Here is a 14,614-nt window from a genome sequence, read left to right as displayed (position 1 = left end):
GTGTCTCCTCCACTTTAGCTCTCTGTACCTTAAGCTACTGTTAATTCAAGGGCCATCACGGTGTGGGCCTTGCAATAGGTCTGCCACTATGTTGCTATCTCAGTTATGTGGTAGCTTCTCACACATACCCTTCTAAAGCCTTATTCTTGCTGCATGCTGGAGAAGCACATTCCTCAGCACAAATTATTACTTAGGAAAAGGCTTCAAATCCGAACTTAAAGAACACGCTGATTTTTGTGTATGACACTGGGAAATACCAACTCCCGGGTTTTGTTTGGTTTTGCAACTACTCAATTTATTTCAGTAAATTTGAGTTTGGAGTAAGATGATTACAATTCTACCTGGACTTAAAAGGCTTACTTTTCGTACATTAACCATGTTCTTGCTTCCATTGTAAAGTTGTGCCTATAACAGGATTTTTTGCTTAAGTCCTTTCATGAATCTCCTTCCTTCAGTACTTTCCATCATATCTTACATAGTGCACAGATCAGATGTAGTCACTAGATTTTCTACAGTTCCTTTCACCAGAGTGTTCATACACAGTAAACAGATCTTCAGCTACCACATTACCTACCATGCAGAAATACAAAAATAGCACTGCAAGAAATAAAAAACTTAAGGCAAACAAAGAGCAGGCTAAAAAAAACCCCAAAAGGCATACTGGAAGAAATTCAGTTTTCTTAAGAGCTGATAGACACTCTAACACTGATATTCTTAATAAAAAAGGGCATGTTAATCTTAATTTATATGACAGTACAGGATCCTCTAGAGAAGTTACCAGAACACCTGCAGATACATAGCACATTTTGAAGAGCAATGCAAGGCTATAAATATACATGGTGTGACCTCATTCATATTGTTCTTTCCTAGGACTCAGCTCTTTAGTTCAACAAAAAAAAAGGAAGAAAGTAACAAAAGGAGGAAGGACTGTCTTTTGGTTAAGAACCGGGAGACAGGAAACCTGGATTCTATTTTTGGCTCTGCCACAGAAGTGCCTTATGGAAAACTTTTCCAGCTTTGGGGTATCAAATCAAGGAAATGATTTTGAGATTAAATGCTGCAAAGGACTTAACCACAAGTACCTAGATGTGAAAGGCTCATCTACTTTCTCTGCCTCACCTACTTCATCTGAAACAGTGATAAAAATTCTCATCTATATCCCAATGATGATGTAAACTTCCACCAGAAAACAACATAAATAATAGCATTAAAACCAGGAAAAAAAACCTGAATATAGACACCTATTAAGTTTATCTTCCTGGTCCTCATACTCAAAGTATTCGCCTTTTATAAACAAACAAACAAAAAAAAACCTTTAAATAATGAGCATTGCCCTTTGTTTGTATGGGGGTTGAAATTATAAGCTCCAGTATCGTCTTTCATTTTTGAAGATGTAAGGATGTTTAGACAATGTATTAAACAGTCCAGCAGTCTTGCATTTCTGAAAATCAGGAAGACAAATTCTCTCTGCCCCCACATCCACTACATTTTCAAGAGTACCTCCAAGATACATAGCCCAGATTTCAACATCCTTCAGCAAGATGAAGTTTTTTTCCAGTTTGGGGTTTTTGTTTGTTTGTTTGCTTGATTTTGGTTTTGTTTGGGTTTTTTTGGTTTTGTTTTGTTTTGTTTTGGGGGTTTGGTTTTTTTTTTTTTTGGTGGTGGTAGTTTTTTACCTAGTTTCCATAGAAGACCTTCCTTTATTCCTTATTTAGAAATATGTCTAATTGTACTGTATTTCTCACAATTGCATCACTGAACTGAACATATAATCCGAGAACCAAAAAGTGTCCTATTTCACTTTTCATTATAAGTACTTTCTTTAGCTGAATGACTTCAGATTCAGCATTCCAAATGTAAAGTTTAGTTTACTATCCAATATGGAAAGTACAAGAAACCATGACTACAATGAAAAAAACCTGGGTAAATTATAATTTTAACTTAAAAAAAAAAGGCCAATGAACTTTCATTACACAGGAGGGGAGGGACAGAAGACAAAGGCAGCTTCTTTTACATTGGCTTTCCCATCTGGAAAAACTCACCAGAAAAATGGAAAAACAATACTAACAGAAAGATGTGAGGAAAGGGTAATGACATTTTTCAAAAGCTATACAAAAATAACTCTACTGCAGAACGGGGATATATGCATCTCTAAGGAATATATACACTCTTCACATGCTATAGTGAACTGGCCATCACTGATGGCAACATATTTTTTTATGGTCCTGTAAAGTGCTTTACATAGGCCTACTGACAGTTTTTGGAGAGTGAGTAGATCAATTCTTTATAAAAGTGATCTATTTCCAACTGTTTTCTCTCCTAAGAGACAAAATTATCACTAATTGTAAGTTCCTAACTCATTGAAACAGAAAATAAAGTTTTTGTAACAATAATTTGTTTTTTCCTCAGTATACTGTATAATTTTAAATACTGTATCCATAGCAGCCTGGAGGTCAATTAGAGAAAGTAGGTCTGACAATATGTGAGAAAACCACTAGCATAGTGACTCAATACTCTAGTGATTTTTCCAATACAAGCTGTGATTTCCCACAAAAACTGAGGAGAGAGAAGAGTGTAAACAACAATTCATGCAGCACAGAGACTTGGTTTGAGGCCCCAGTTCTAAATTCCTTATACAGCCCAGATAACTGTTGACTTTAATGGCTGCTGTAGAAACACTTGGAATCAGTTTGTGTGTGTCTGGTACACTTTTCCTATAGAGACAGATATTCTTGCTTGGGGATGTGTCTGCTTTTACTTCTGAAAGATTCTGACCTAAACATGAAGCAAGGCAGGGTGTGGTGCTACACAGGACTAACTTCAGCTGGATTTATGTTACCTTTTCCCTGTGACAGGACACAACAGCACATGCCTTTTAGTTCATTCAAGTCCCTCTCGCAAAAAGCAGGAGCATGAACTGGAATCCCGAGACAGGCATACATCCTAGGCTTGATTATAGGAACAATAAAGAATAAATAATCCTTGAATCTTGTTGTTTTGAAACATGACTTAATCCTTTTAAATTCCCTGTAGGATCCATATCACTCATTTCTCTAACCCAGAGAAAGTGTCTCACATAAATTCCATTTCTTTGGAAAAGCTATTATTTGAGTGGTTTGTTTTGGTTGTTTTTTTTTTTTTTTTAAAAAAAAAAGAAATCAAGAAAAGCATTTTGTACAATTCCTGGACCTTATTGATCGAGTCCATACTGAGTTCTTTCTGCAAAATTCTTAGTGTAAAAACACATTTCCTCATTTTCAGTTTGAGCCTTCCCTATGCCTTCACCTGTCTGACCACTGACAACTTCAGCCTGCCCATCCTTTTACATGGGTTTTCTCTGAAATAAGCCTCATCAAAAGGAAAAAGGATTCTCTTTTAAAATAAACACGGAAAATAAGAGCTTCATATATACTGGGGGTGGAGGAGAGTATTTATGTTTAAATTTCACTACGTAGAACTGCCCTTCTGAGCCAAGCAGTTTGCCAGAACATAGTGCTTGCTATAAGGGACTTCTCCAGATCACTTCTTGTGCTAAGTTACATCGTAGTGCGGAGTCGATGCAAGGTGGCATGGTTTTGTTCACATAGCATGGCTGAGTTCTGCTTCCCTGAACGCAGTAGAGCCAACCTGCAGGCAGTTTCCTTTTCCAGAAATCTCTAGCCTACAAAACTCAGTGCTCTTCAGTTCTGTGCTGCTGTTACCTTTGAGCGCTGCATGCATTATTCCTACTCCACATTTCTAGTTGCTAGTATAGAGAGTCTGCAGCTAATTTTGCCATTTATGTAATTGCAAACAAAACTTGCCACCATCAACTTGAATCTGCCCTTGCCATCCACAGGACCTACTGCCTTTGGGTCTGTTCGCAGCTAGTTTTCTACTACAATAAGAGGCTTCAGTGGCCCATTTTGCAGCGTAAGTTCTTGGCATAGAGTTGGCTTTAATTACTTCTTTGACTTTTGATACAGGATTCAGCTTCTGGAACTCATTAGTTATCACCAAGCAATTAACCTGGATGTCTGGAACCTTATCTGACCACTGGGTTAGCCTGAGCATTTCCATAGAAAAGTCGTTAGGCTGTCTTCACTACTGTGTGCATCTGAAGTGGTATTCCATGGCTCCATCCCATGGAAGAAAATTAAATTAATAAGTAAGACAGGACACCTCATTGCTGTTTATACTAGTCTACTCTGTGCTTGGCTGTTCAGGGCTTCTAGGACTCATTGATTTCCAAAGTAAGTTTTGGCTAGAATCTAATGAACAGCACCAGTTACTTTGGCACCTGGGATCCCCAGACTACATTCTCCACATAACATTTCTTCAAGAAGACAATATACTCATATGGTCTTACTGTGACTGTGAGCTTAATGGCATTATCAAAGTATCTGCTGGAAGACTTGAGTAAGGAAAGGTAGAGGAATATCAAATTCCTGATGAAGAAAAGCATCGCATTTTGAGATTGCATATCAGCAGCTAGTTGATTACAATAAAGATTTGCAATCTGACCTGAAGAAAGAAGACTAGGAGTAAGACTAAAATTTTAATCCTTTTTATTTTTTCATTTTATTCCTGCATTCAGCAGTCCCCATCCCCCCACAAAAAAAAAAAAAAAAACACCACACATTTGTGCCACATATGAACACTATAGTTCAATGAGAATGCAGAAGGTTATTGTATTTACTATTAATTTTTTTCTTTTCATGGAACCTCCACTATGCTAGAAGTGAAACTATACTACGCAGATGCAGCTACCAGATGCCAACCAACTGCTAGATTTTAGAAACCTGTTGACTAGTAAAAGTCACCAATGTCTCCAGTCCCACCAGGGCACACGGACTGTAGAGATTATACTATAACCTTCATATCATGACCACAGTTACACCTAAAGAAAGTCAACCAGGTTAAAGAAATTTATAGTTTTCAGCAGTCTTCACAGAGTGAAGCGAGTTCCAGCAATTTCCATCATGGCAAAGAACTGATCCAGTAAATACAGTCACATCTCTCCTGCAAACATGTTCATCCATTTAAAACAATGATGGCATATTCACTGTCATGATTTACCAGACTGCAGGTATACAAATTTGCAAATGCCTTGAGAAATGCATCCCAGATTTCCACATTCATTCTCTACATTTTGTATGAACATTACTTAAAACTGAGTTTAAAAATGAGTTTTTAAGCATCTTTGGATCCTCAAAGGAAAGTGCAGCTGCAGCCTTAGAGGCATTTAATCACTCAAGTCTAGATGACAGAGTGCACCACTTACCGCTGAACAGGTAACGGAAGGGAATCTAAGTGGTCCTCGCCCTTAAAAGCCATGTTTATCCTATTCTTATGTGCACTTCTCCATAGGCTGGAATCTAGAAACAAAACAAACAGTCATTTAGTAAACCTAGGGAAACTCAGGCCTCTTCAGTCCAGGGTGGCATGGCGTTCTCCTACTGGAGCTAACTCACTAAAAACAATTCAAAACACTTCTTTTCCTCAGGCTACCACACAACTTCAGCAGATAATCAAGGCCATTGAGTACATTTCATGGCATAAGTAACATAGGGTTTGCATATTCCTGAACTTCCTGGACTACTGCACAGGTCAGAGCCATCTGGGTTGAACATTTCTGAGTTAATATGGAGTTATGATTAAGCCTCATTTATTTTGAATTAACTTGAACTCTAGAAGAAATCTATTTAATATGATTGTAATTCTTCAGGTTATTGTGAGAAAGATTGCAAGAGAAAGCAAGTGCATGCTCATATGATTTCAGGATCATTTAGTACTACATTTACAAAAAGGTGCTTGATATCTAAGTTACTGAAGTATTGGATCCTTCCACATTAAACAATTTCATTTTTCTATCAGTTTGAAATGCTGTAAACATCTTTTTCCTCCATGTTTTTACTTTATACCTGGTGACCAAAAGACACATCCAAACACTATTATACCAGAAAAAGGCAAGAGAGAAAGAGAAAAAGAGCCTCCTCATTTTCACAAATAGAAGGGCTGTCTCCCTCCCTCTTCTTTTAATTAGCCCCATCTTACATTAGGGCATTATCTACTATAGAGCAATGCATATTCTCAACAAAAGCCAGAGAGGATTACTCTACAAAAAAGGTGAAGTCATTTCCACTCACCCACGTGGCTAGAGGAAAACTAATGCAAAATATTTGAAGAAAAAGATTAATCCATGACTCAAGCAGAACAAGGAGGAGATGAATGAATTTGGAGGAGGAGACAGGAACACTGGGAAAACGATGCTTTCTCAGATGTGAAGAAAAACCTGGGATCAATGGATCTCACTCTTAGAGAAAATACTTTACACAGGAAATTAATGCTGTTTGTGTCACCAGCTGAGGCAGAATCTTTTTGATGTAGCCATTTGTGAAATTCTACCATTTGGTTATTGGCTACATTCTGCAAGCTGAGTCAGCAAGCATTTAAGATATTTGCCATTCCAAATTGCTCTTAATTGACACAGAGTCATCCTGAGTGTCTTTCCTAGCAAACTGATCTCATTGCTAATGCACATACTTGTTATTTTTCCCCAAGATCCCACAAACATTGTCCTCAGTACGTAAAAGTATTACAACCAAACTAATGCATTTGTATGCTCTGTCCACTATGAGCACCAGATTGCTTTGGTAATGGTGTCGTCCTGTGTTCCTCCCCACCCCTCAAATTTTCCTGGAAATAACAAACTTAATCTTCTTAGTCCATGCATCTAATGAAGGAGTATACTGAAATATGGGCGAAGAATCTGTTTAGGAAAAGAAAAAATAAATGAAAAATAGGTAGTTTAAGTGTTACTGAATTCTCTGATTTAAAAAGATTGCAGATATTTGAAAGCTTGTGCCTGAAAATTATATGCTCAAGTATGAAAATATGAGTATGTATCCTTCTGCTCCCATGACACACCAAGATCTGAAAAACAAGATTACTGTTGTTGTTTTTTTTAAAGCATTTAGCATATGATGCACAGATTTCACTAACAACTGGAATAAATCAGTTATCTTAATTTCTTTTTACTACTATAAATTTTTTGTCTTGTCAGAGACATTTAAGATTACCAAATACAAATAATCATATAATCAGATTTACTGGAAATAGCCAATTATCATGATTATCACTATCTTCATTTGGAGAAGATACCCTTAATCAAAGATGAACACATCAGCATAAAATCTTGATCTCCAAGATGAAGTTCCCTCTCCTAAATCCTATCATGTAAAGGACTGAGAAAATAGTCTTTCAGCCTGCAGAACTAGACACTAGCTATCTCCTTCTGCTCAGCATTAAGCACAGGATTTACCTTCTTATGCTACCAACACAAAATCAACAGCTTCCCTCTGGCAGGCTAAAGTTACTTCACCATTAGCTCAGCCCACTAACAATTTCTGCACATACAAATCAAAGCATCTGCTTGTACTCCATTACTTGTGATTGGTGACATAATGTACACAGACATAAATTAGATTATTGCATGTCATTTTCCCCTATAAATTAGAAACCTGACAAAAATGCAGCTTTTTATACGCTGTCTTCCCACAAAACACACATTTATATTATGGCTGAGAGCCTTTAAAAACATGATCAACTCCTACTTAGAGGTCATTTATGCTCCAGGAACAATAACAAAATGCCACACCAATATCTTAACCAAACAGTCTGTCTCAAGACTACGATTAGATATTAGCTCAAGTCTTCAAGCCCAAGTTAATGTTGACAACATGAGGAAATGCTCTCCCCAAGCACCTGACAGTCTGCCAGAGGACTAACTGTACCCCCAGGACAGCAAAGGACCACATTAGCCTGCCTAAACTCGTGACTACAAGAGAGGTTCGAGACCCAGTGATTGATATGGTACAGGCTTCTGGTGCTGCTCAGAATGGCTCCTCCACATGCTGGGCAATTACAGTGCTCAATGGCAGATGTTGTTCAGTTTTCAGTGTTCTCATTCACCTTTCTGCGTAAGACCCAGAACTGTACTTACTAGTAAAGACTGTGACAGGACTGATGAATCCTTCTGTTTACTTAATGCTGCTTTTTATTAAAGGCCATAACACAGTGTTCAGCTCTCGTCAGCATTTCCAAGAGGAAGGTCTCCTACTACAGCTGACTATGTAAACAACTGCCTAAGCACCACCTCAAGTCAAAGCAAGCAGCTTTCAGTGTCAAATGTTTCATCTTCTACAAAAAACTTCCTGCTCAGGGTCAAAGGCTTCTTCACTCTGGCAAATACAGGACAACAGACACGGAAAAACAGAGGCATGCTGTTACTTACAGAAACACATATGGTAGCAACCTGTCATGAAAACCTCTCCAAGGTTTTTTCTTTGAGGGCAATGTGCACAACCTCTGCTGCAACTGCTGTCTGAGCCTCTGTGCAGAGGCACTAAGAAGTTCAATAACTTTCACACCATGGCTATATGCAACTAAAGCAGGTGGCACACACATGAGCACACACACTCAAGGAGTCACAACCTGTAAGCATATGTCCACATGCCTCAATCCTTCCCACTAGCTGCTTCCTCACAGGTGGTGGAGAGAGCTACAGATCTGAAATGGTCTGAGACCTTTCTCCTAATGGCCATTTAAAAGATGCCCCTCCGACTTAAAATTTCATAAAAACATATATATATGTTTTGTATATATGTTATGCATGTGTATATATACATACACTTACATTTATTAAGTAGATACATACTAATAGGCAACACTAGCAGAGTTGGGCAGCAGAGGCTAATGTTTTTTTCCACTGGCTTCAGTGGCCACTGGTCAGGCCCACAGCTGGTCAGAGATGCTGTCTAGGTAAATTTATACCAAAAAAATAACCCTAATCGTAGTTCACAATACTGGTCATTTTGGTATAAGCCCAAGTTACGCTTATGTTGAAATAATAAAATTGTCATTCTTGGATTTTTATAAGGCCAATTTTTTAATACCTTACATAGGATTTTACATAAGTAAACGTCTGCATATAAACTCGTGTCACAATTATAATCAGTTAATTCTTCTGGTAGATAGCAGTGTGTGCATGTGGAATTAGATATATTCAAGGCAGCAGTCTCTCGTTGTGCCCTTCATCTTTCTCTTTGTCATGTCAACACTGAATTAGATTTTAAGATGTTATTTCCTCATGTTTACTAGATAAATGTAGATAAGCAGACCACAAACCACATTTCATTCCCACTGAAGACAGCCAGCCAAAAGCTTCTTTCAGAGAACTACTACACAAGAAGAAAACAAAGCATCACACCTGAAACAGCATGTAAGGATTGCTCACAGCAAAAACAGTGTCAACAAAGGATGTGACCTTCATGGCTGAAAAACCACACCACCAGGAAGAGGTAACTTGCTTATATACAAGCACCAGGCCCTGATGGGGGCAACTGGCACAGAGAACTAAAAACAGCTTAAAAAACTGTCAAACTAGCCCACCCATAAGTTAAAGGAAGCAGAGTCTCATCCTAATTTACGCCAGGCTTGGCAGCACCTGTGAAACCTGTGCAATGCTTCCTTAGCACAGAGGTGCAGCTGGGAGCAGTCAAACCACTGGTTCCACAGCAGCAGATGACTCCTGCTTTACAGGAACTCTCTGCTGGGAGCGTCCTCTTGCTCAAGTCTGTTCAGCATTGGAGAGCAGCTTCTACAGTGCAATATGGCTCTTTAGCATCCTACAAAAGATCTTATTTCTGCTAGAAAAACAAATTGCATCTTGTAAAATCTCCCAATCTGAATTTCTTCTCCATCATTCAACATGTTAGCTTCTAATAAACAAACTGGAGATGAGGAGGATTTTATCAGTTAGGTTCTGTTAGAAACACATCCATGTACAAAAGTATCACAGTAACAGCACGTATTCAAGGTGAAATAAGTGTGACTCGTTTACTCCTACTACTGATGGCCTTAAGGAAGTTCTCCATCACAAAATGACGTCCCAAATAACTAAGCTCTGAAACTCACACAATTAAATTCACATTTTTTAGCTCATTCACTGCACACATGTCCACCCTAAAAAGGCTTAAATCAAAAAGAAAATCCATGAACTTTTGCCACCCCACTTCTAAACCCTAACATCATAATTTCAACACTAAGAACACCTTAAAGTAAGGTCAAATCAAGAGCATCATTTCTCTTTCTGAAAGACAGAAATATATGCATCTAGCCTTTGATTGTTAATAATCATCAGGATTAGAAGAGCATGTTACTTATAAGTAGTATGGTTAAGCTAAGAATAAGAAGTCATCAGCTAAAAGTCATTTCAGACTAGATATCATTTGATTAATATGAACAGTCCCTGTATGTAGTAAAGTACAATCTCAGGCGAAACAGTGGCTGTCCTTATTTTACAATTCTGGGAGTCTGGGAATCATTAGTTTTTATTCTCTCAGTACACAGAATAACTGTTAATGGAATGCCACAAATCAAATTAAGAGCAAAATTCTGGCAACGTTGACATGATAGGTGAGAAAGTAAATACATACACCCTCTCCTTCAGCAACACGCCTGGTCTATCAGAAGTTTTTCACATAACCATCTGAGGACTCATAATGCAAAATGACAATGGGATCCTAACAGGCTTATATAGACATGAATTAATTACAATAGCAAGAGCCAACTCCAAATTAAGATAAGTGTCACAAATCTAAGCAGCCATAAAACCAGGGCCAAGAAAAAATGAAGAATCCTTCAAATTGATGCATTAAATGCAAAAACAATGCATTAAAATGGGTTATATTAGCATGGGATCATATACACAAATGTATGTACCACACTCCTAGAATGCAAAATTAAAATTTGAAGAGGGAGAGATGGGAACAGGTGCTACCTGCAGCATTCATTCATGGTAGCTGCTCTTGCAGAACCAATAATCAAAGAGGAAGCACTGCTGAGTAGTTTATGCCTTATACTTCCAGTGCCACCTGAAGCATAAAACCATTTTCACTCACACAGGGCTTTATTTTTATTTAATGTATATTTCTTCCCATCTTTTCTCTCTATTTTCTGCAGAGAGAGGATCTAATGTTAAACAAGTTTCTATCTTTGACAATACCCCTCCTTATAGATATACATACAAAATATAGAAAGTACATATTTTGTAAAATATGTTATATATTCATATATTTATTTAAACATAATATATTCAGTTTTATTATTTTAATATTTTTCTAAAACAGTTTATATTTTAGTATTTTATAATTATTTTATATTAATTATATCATATATTAAATATTTATAAAATATATATTATAATGTATATATGTATATAAAAAAGAAGTATGAGGAGTGTGTATCTCTCTAATGTAGCTATTCGTGCAAACTGAAGCCTGTGCTACTTCTTTTCTGTTCTGGATTTTTCTCATCTTAACCTTACAGTAGACAGCTATATCTTAGAAATATAGTTTTAAAAAAAAAAAAAAGGCAGATAAAGATCTATCTCTGTTCAAATAGACCACCCTGAAGATTACAGACAAGGAACATTACTTTGTAGATCTTAATATAGCACAAGAAGTGCAACACTGCCAACTGCAAATATCAGGGCGGGGGGGGGCGGGCGGGGGGGGGAGAAAGAAATCTGAAGCCAGTCCCTTAAGACATGGTCTTATCATTTGCATACAGAGTTTGATTCCTTCATTCAACTTTCTGGTTTTAGAGCCTTCAGAATGTCCTCCTTGAATATACACAATTTTTTCTTAGTGATCACCACAATGCAAAAATCTGCTTTTAAAGCAAGGGATGTTGGCTTGCTCATTCCATTTCTTTATTTTCACCAAGTGGATCATATGGAAACACACTAAGTAGAATATCTGCAATGCAACCAGAAGATCCGATGGCCCTGAGAGGGGAAGCATACACCCTTGTTACCCAGGCAATCCAGCTTTCTCCATGACAAAGTATACATATAACCACAGGGATTAGGAATGGAAGAGATCTGTCGTTGCATGCGCTACAGTCAGTCCTTTTGCCAAGGCATGAGTTTTCTTACGATTTATCTTTAGCAAATTTTCCCATTTAAATATAAAATCTCTAGAGAGATGGAGTTTACATCATCGTGGACTACATTATGAAAATATTTAAAATAAGGAGCTAGAGAATGGCATAACAGATTTTAAGATTTCCTTTCCCTCCCTGCCCTCCCTTACAATTATTTTGGGCAAAAAGCCACTGGGCTAATCAGTAAGTTGCATCTTTTTTTAATCTTATCAGTGAAAGTCTTTAAAATCTCCCCCTCTGGAAGGGGCACACTGATTTATATAGATGGTAATATTATGGGAACAAACTGATTAGTGGTCACATTTCTAGCAATTAGCATTTTAGAGGCAGTTTTGCTGGAAAAGAATTTGCTTTTGAGGTTCAGGAACTGAATAATAGGTGGCAAGCTGGTGCACTCCAGAGCTATATTTTATCTTTTATGTGATGCAGAATAATCACCATATGAAAATATTTATTGGTTCTCAGAGCAGTATTAATACAACTTGCTACCATAAAATTCTCAGACATACAACTCCTCTGTATTTACGCTTCCCTTGCTTTCCGACAGACTGCGTAGTGCTTTCTCCCTCCATTTTTAAAATAAACCAAGCAGCCAATTTGACATCACCTGCACCAACACAAGTCCCAATTCAAACACTCACAATAGGGACATCCCTGTGCCTGGCCACGACCTCTTGGTTTCAAAGGTATTTCCGAAGAGAAACAGATAAAACGGGCTTTAACCGTATGGTTTGCAGACCACCTCTCTTTACTGTGGATCACCCCCAGCCATGGCGGCGCCTGCATCAATGGTGCGAGGCCTTTCTCTTCAGAGATGCCCAGCTGTCAGAGAGAGGAACAACTCCCCCCGCTCTTTTTTTTTTTACTCTTCCCCCCCCCGCCCCCCCCGCCCAGTCCCTAGGACTAGATATAAAGCAGCACTCAAGGACACACCATCTGTAAATTCAGTACCTCACAGGTGTGGCTCTGAGGGCCCCCACACCGCCTGTGAGGGGAGCCCCCAGCTGCCACCCGCTGGTTGGAACCGGTTCCAGTCAGCCCTGAGGTAATCAAAAGCCCAGCGGCAGAGCCCAGCGCCAGCCCAAACCCCACAGCCAGCACAGCGGCCTTGGGCCGAGCTGAGGAGGGGGCCGCAGCCACCATGAAGGGGACCACGAGGAGCCTGCAGCCACCTTGAGGGGGATCACGAGGAAACCCCTGCCAGCACCACCTCAGCCTCCCAGGTCTCCCTGAAAATAAGGGCGGTTGAGGCCAGGCCGGGGGCTCCCCCACACTTCCCCTGACATCTATATTAGAGGTCAGAGGTTTGTGTTGATTGGCAATAAATTAATTCAAGTGAAATTTCCCTTGCTTTGGCATGATTTACCCTCAACACTGTAGTCACATGCAAAGAACATTCAGTCTAAAGGATTTCATCTTGTCTCCTCAACAGGAGGTGGGACTTAATGTCTTCCCAGTCTCCTTGTGGAGAGATCAGAAATAAAAGGGCTGTTATTTCAACTAGCCATTGTGTAGGGCACAAACAAAAACAGGAGGAGGAGATTTTTGCAGCTTACCTTGTACAAGCTTGTATAAGTGTAGACTATGCTGCTCAGAAGAAATGCCTACATAATACCACTGTTTTACTGTTATTTGTTAACAAGAGGCTTCCAGGTGTAATGAAATTACAGCTAAGATTCACATTCCCTTTAAAAACAACAACAAAAAAATATCCAAAAGGAGCTTGAAGTGAAAAGAGATAAGAAATTCATCTCCCTCTCCAGGCAGGAAATAGACAAACAGAAATTATGTGACTTATCCAAAGTTAAACATACAAGTACAAATTGAAAACAAACATTCTAATGTTTAATACTGTAAATAAGTACACAGAGAAGACAACAACATTGTATGTAACAACTTCAACGAAGGAAAAGCATAAAGACCTACAGAAGTTACTCGCTGCAAGGAAACATGACAATAATATCTTTGCACATCTCTGTATACAAGCCATTTTCTGTAATGAAATTATTTCATCTTACTTAATACCCATTGCAGTTAGTCAGACAGGCAGTCTGAAAGATGTCTTTACTTACATTGATGTTTCTCTAAAGAACAAAAAAAAATATCTAACATTTTAACAGAGATGAGCAAAACAATATTATTAATTCAGGTTACAGCCCACACTAGCCAAGTCTTTATTGGAAGTATCACAAGGCATTAAATGGTAAACAGGGGTGATATTTTCACAATATTTGTCAGCAGCCATCAAGTTTTTCATTTTACAGGGTTAATATCCAGTTGCTCTTTTTTGTCATAACTCTGAAAGCCTTAAAACCAGCTTTACACCAACACAGATAAACACATTTACCTAAAAGTTAACACAAACACACAAGGCCAAGAGTAGCTCTCTAGTCATTGAGCAACTTCTCTATCTGAATTACCAATGAACTTGTTACTTCTATCACTAAAGTTTATCATAATTTTTTCCCCTTTCCTCTACATATCAGAGAAAAGAAAGAAAAGGACATCAAAGAGCCATAGAAAAGTCAAAATTAAGAAGATAAGTAAGAGATGTCAAAGTTATTGCCTGCTAATAAGGCATCTCAACATAATACAAGAACAGGAGATACAATTTAGCGACAAGCAT

The 14,614-nt window shown here is 38.3% G+C and overlaps 1 protein-coding gene across 1 annotated transcript in view; it reads right to left on the bottom strand.

The window, feature by feature from the left end:
- INSC (INSC spindle orientation adaptor protein) overlaps nt 1-14,614 on the bottom strand; it is a 145,458-nt gene that overhangs the window by 96,462 nt on the left and 34,382 nt on the right. The window contains exon 2 of the mRNA XM_068399454.1: nt 5,264-5,357. Coding sequence (XP_068255555.1) covers nt 5,264-5,316 — 53 coding nt within the window. The 5' untranslated portion in view covers nt 5,317-5,357. The remainder of the gene's footprint in view (nt 1-5,263; nt 5,358-14,614) is intronic.

This window comes from Nyctibius grandis, chromosome 4, assembly GCF_013368605.1.
Source record: "Nyctibius grandis isolate bNycGra1 chromosome 4, bNycGra1.pri, whole genome shotgun sequence".
NCBI classification, from domain to species: Eukaryota; Metazoa; Chordata; class Aves; order Nyctibiiformes; family Nyctibiidae; genus Nyctibius; species Nyctibius grandis.
This window is presented reverse-complemented; position numbering and strand designations above follow the sequence as displayed.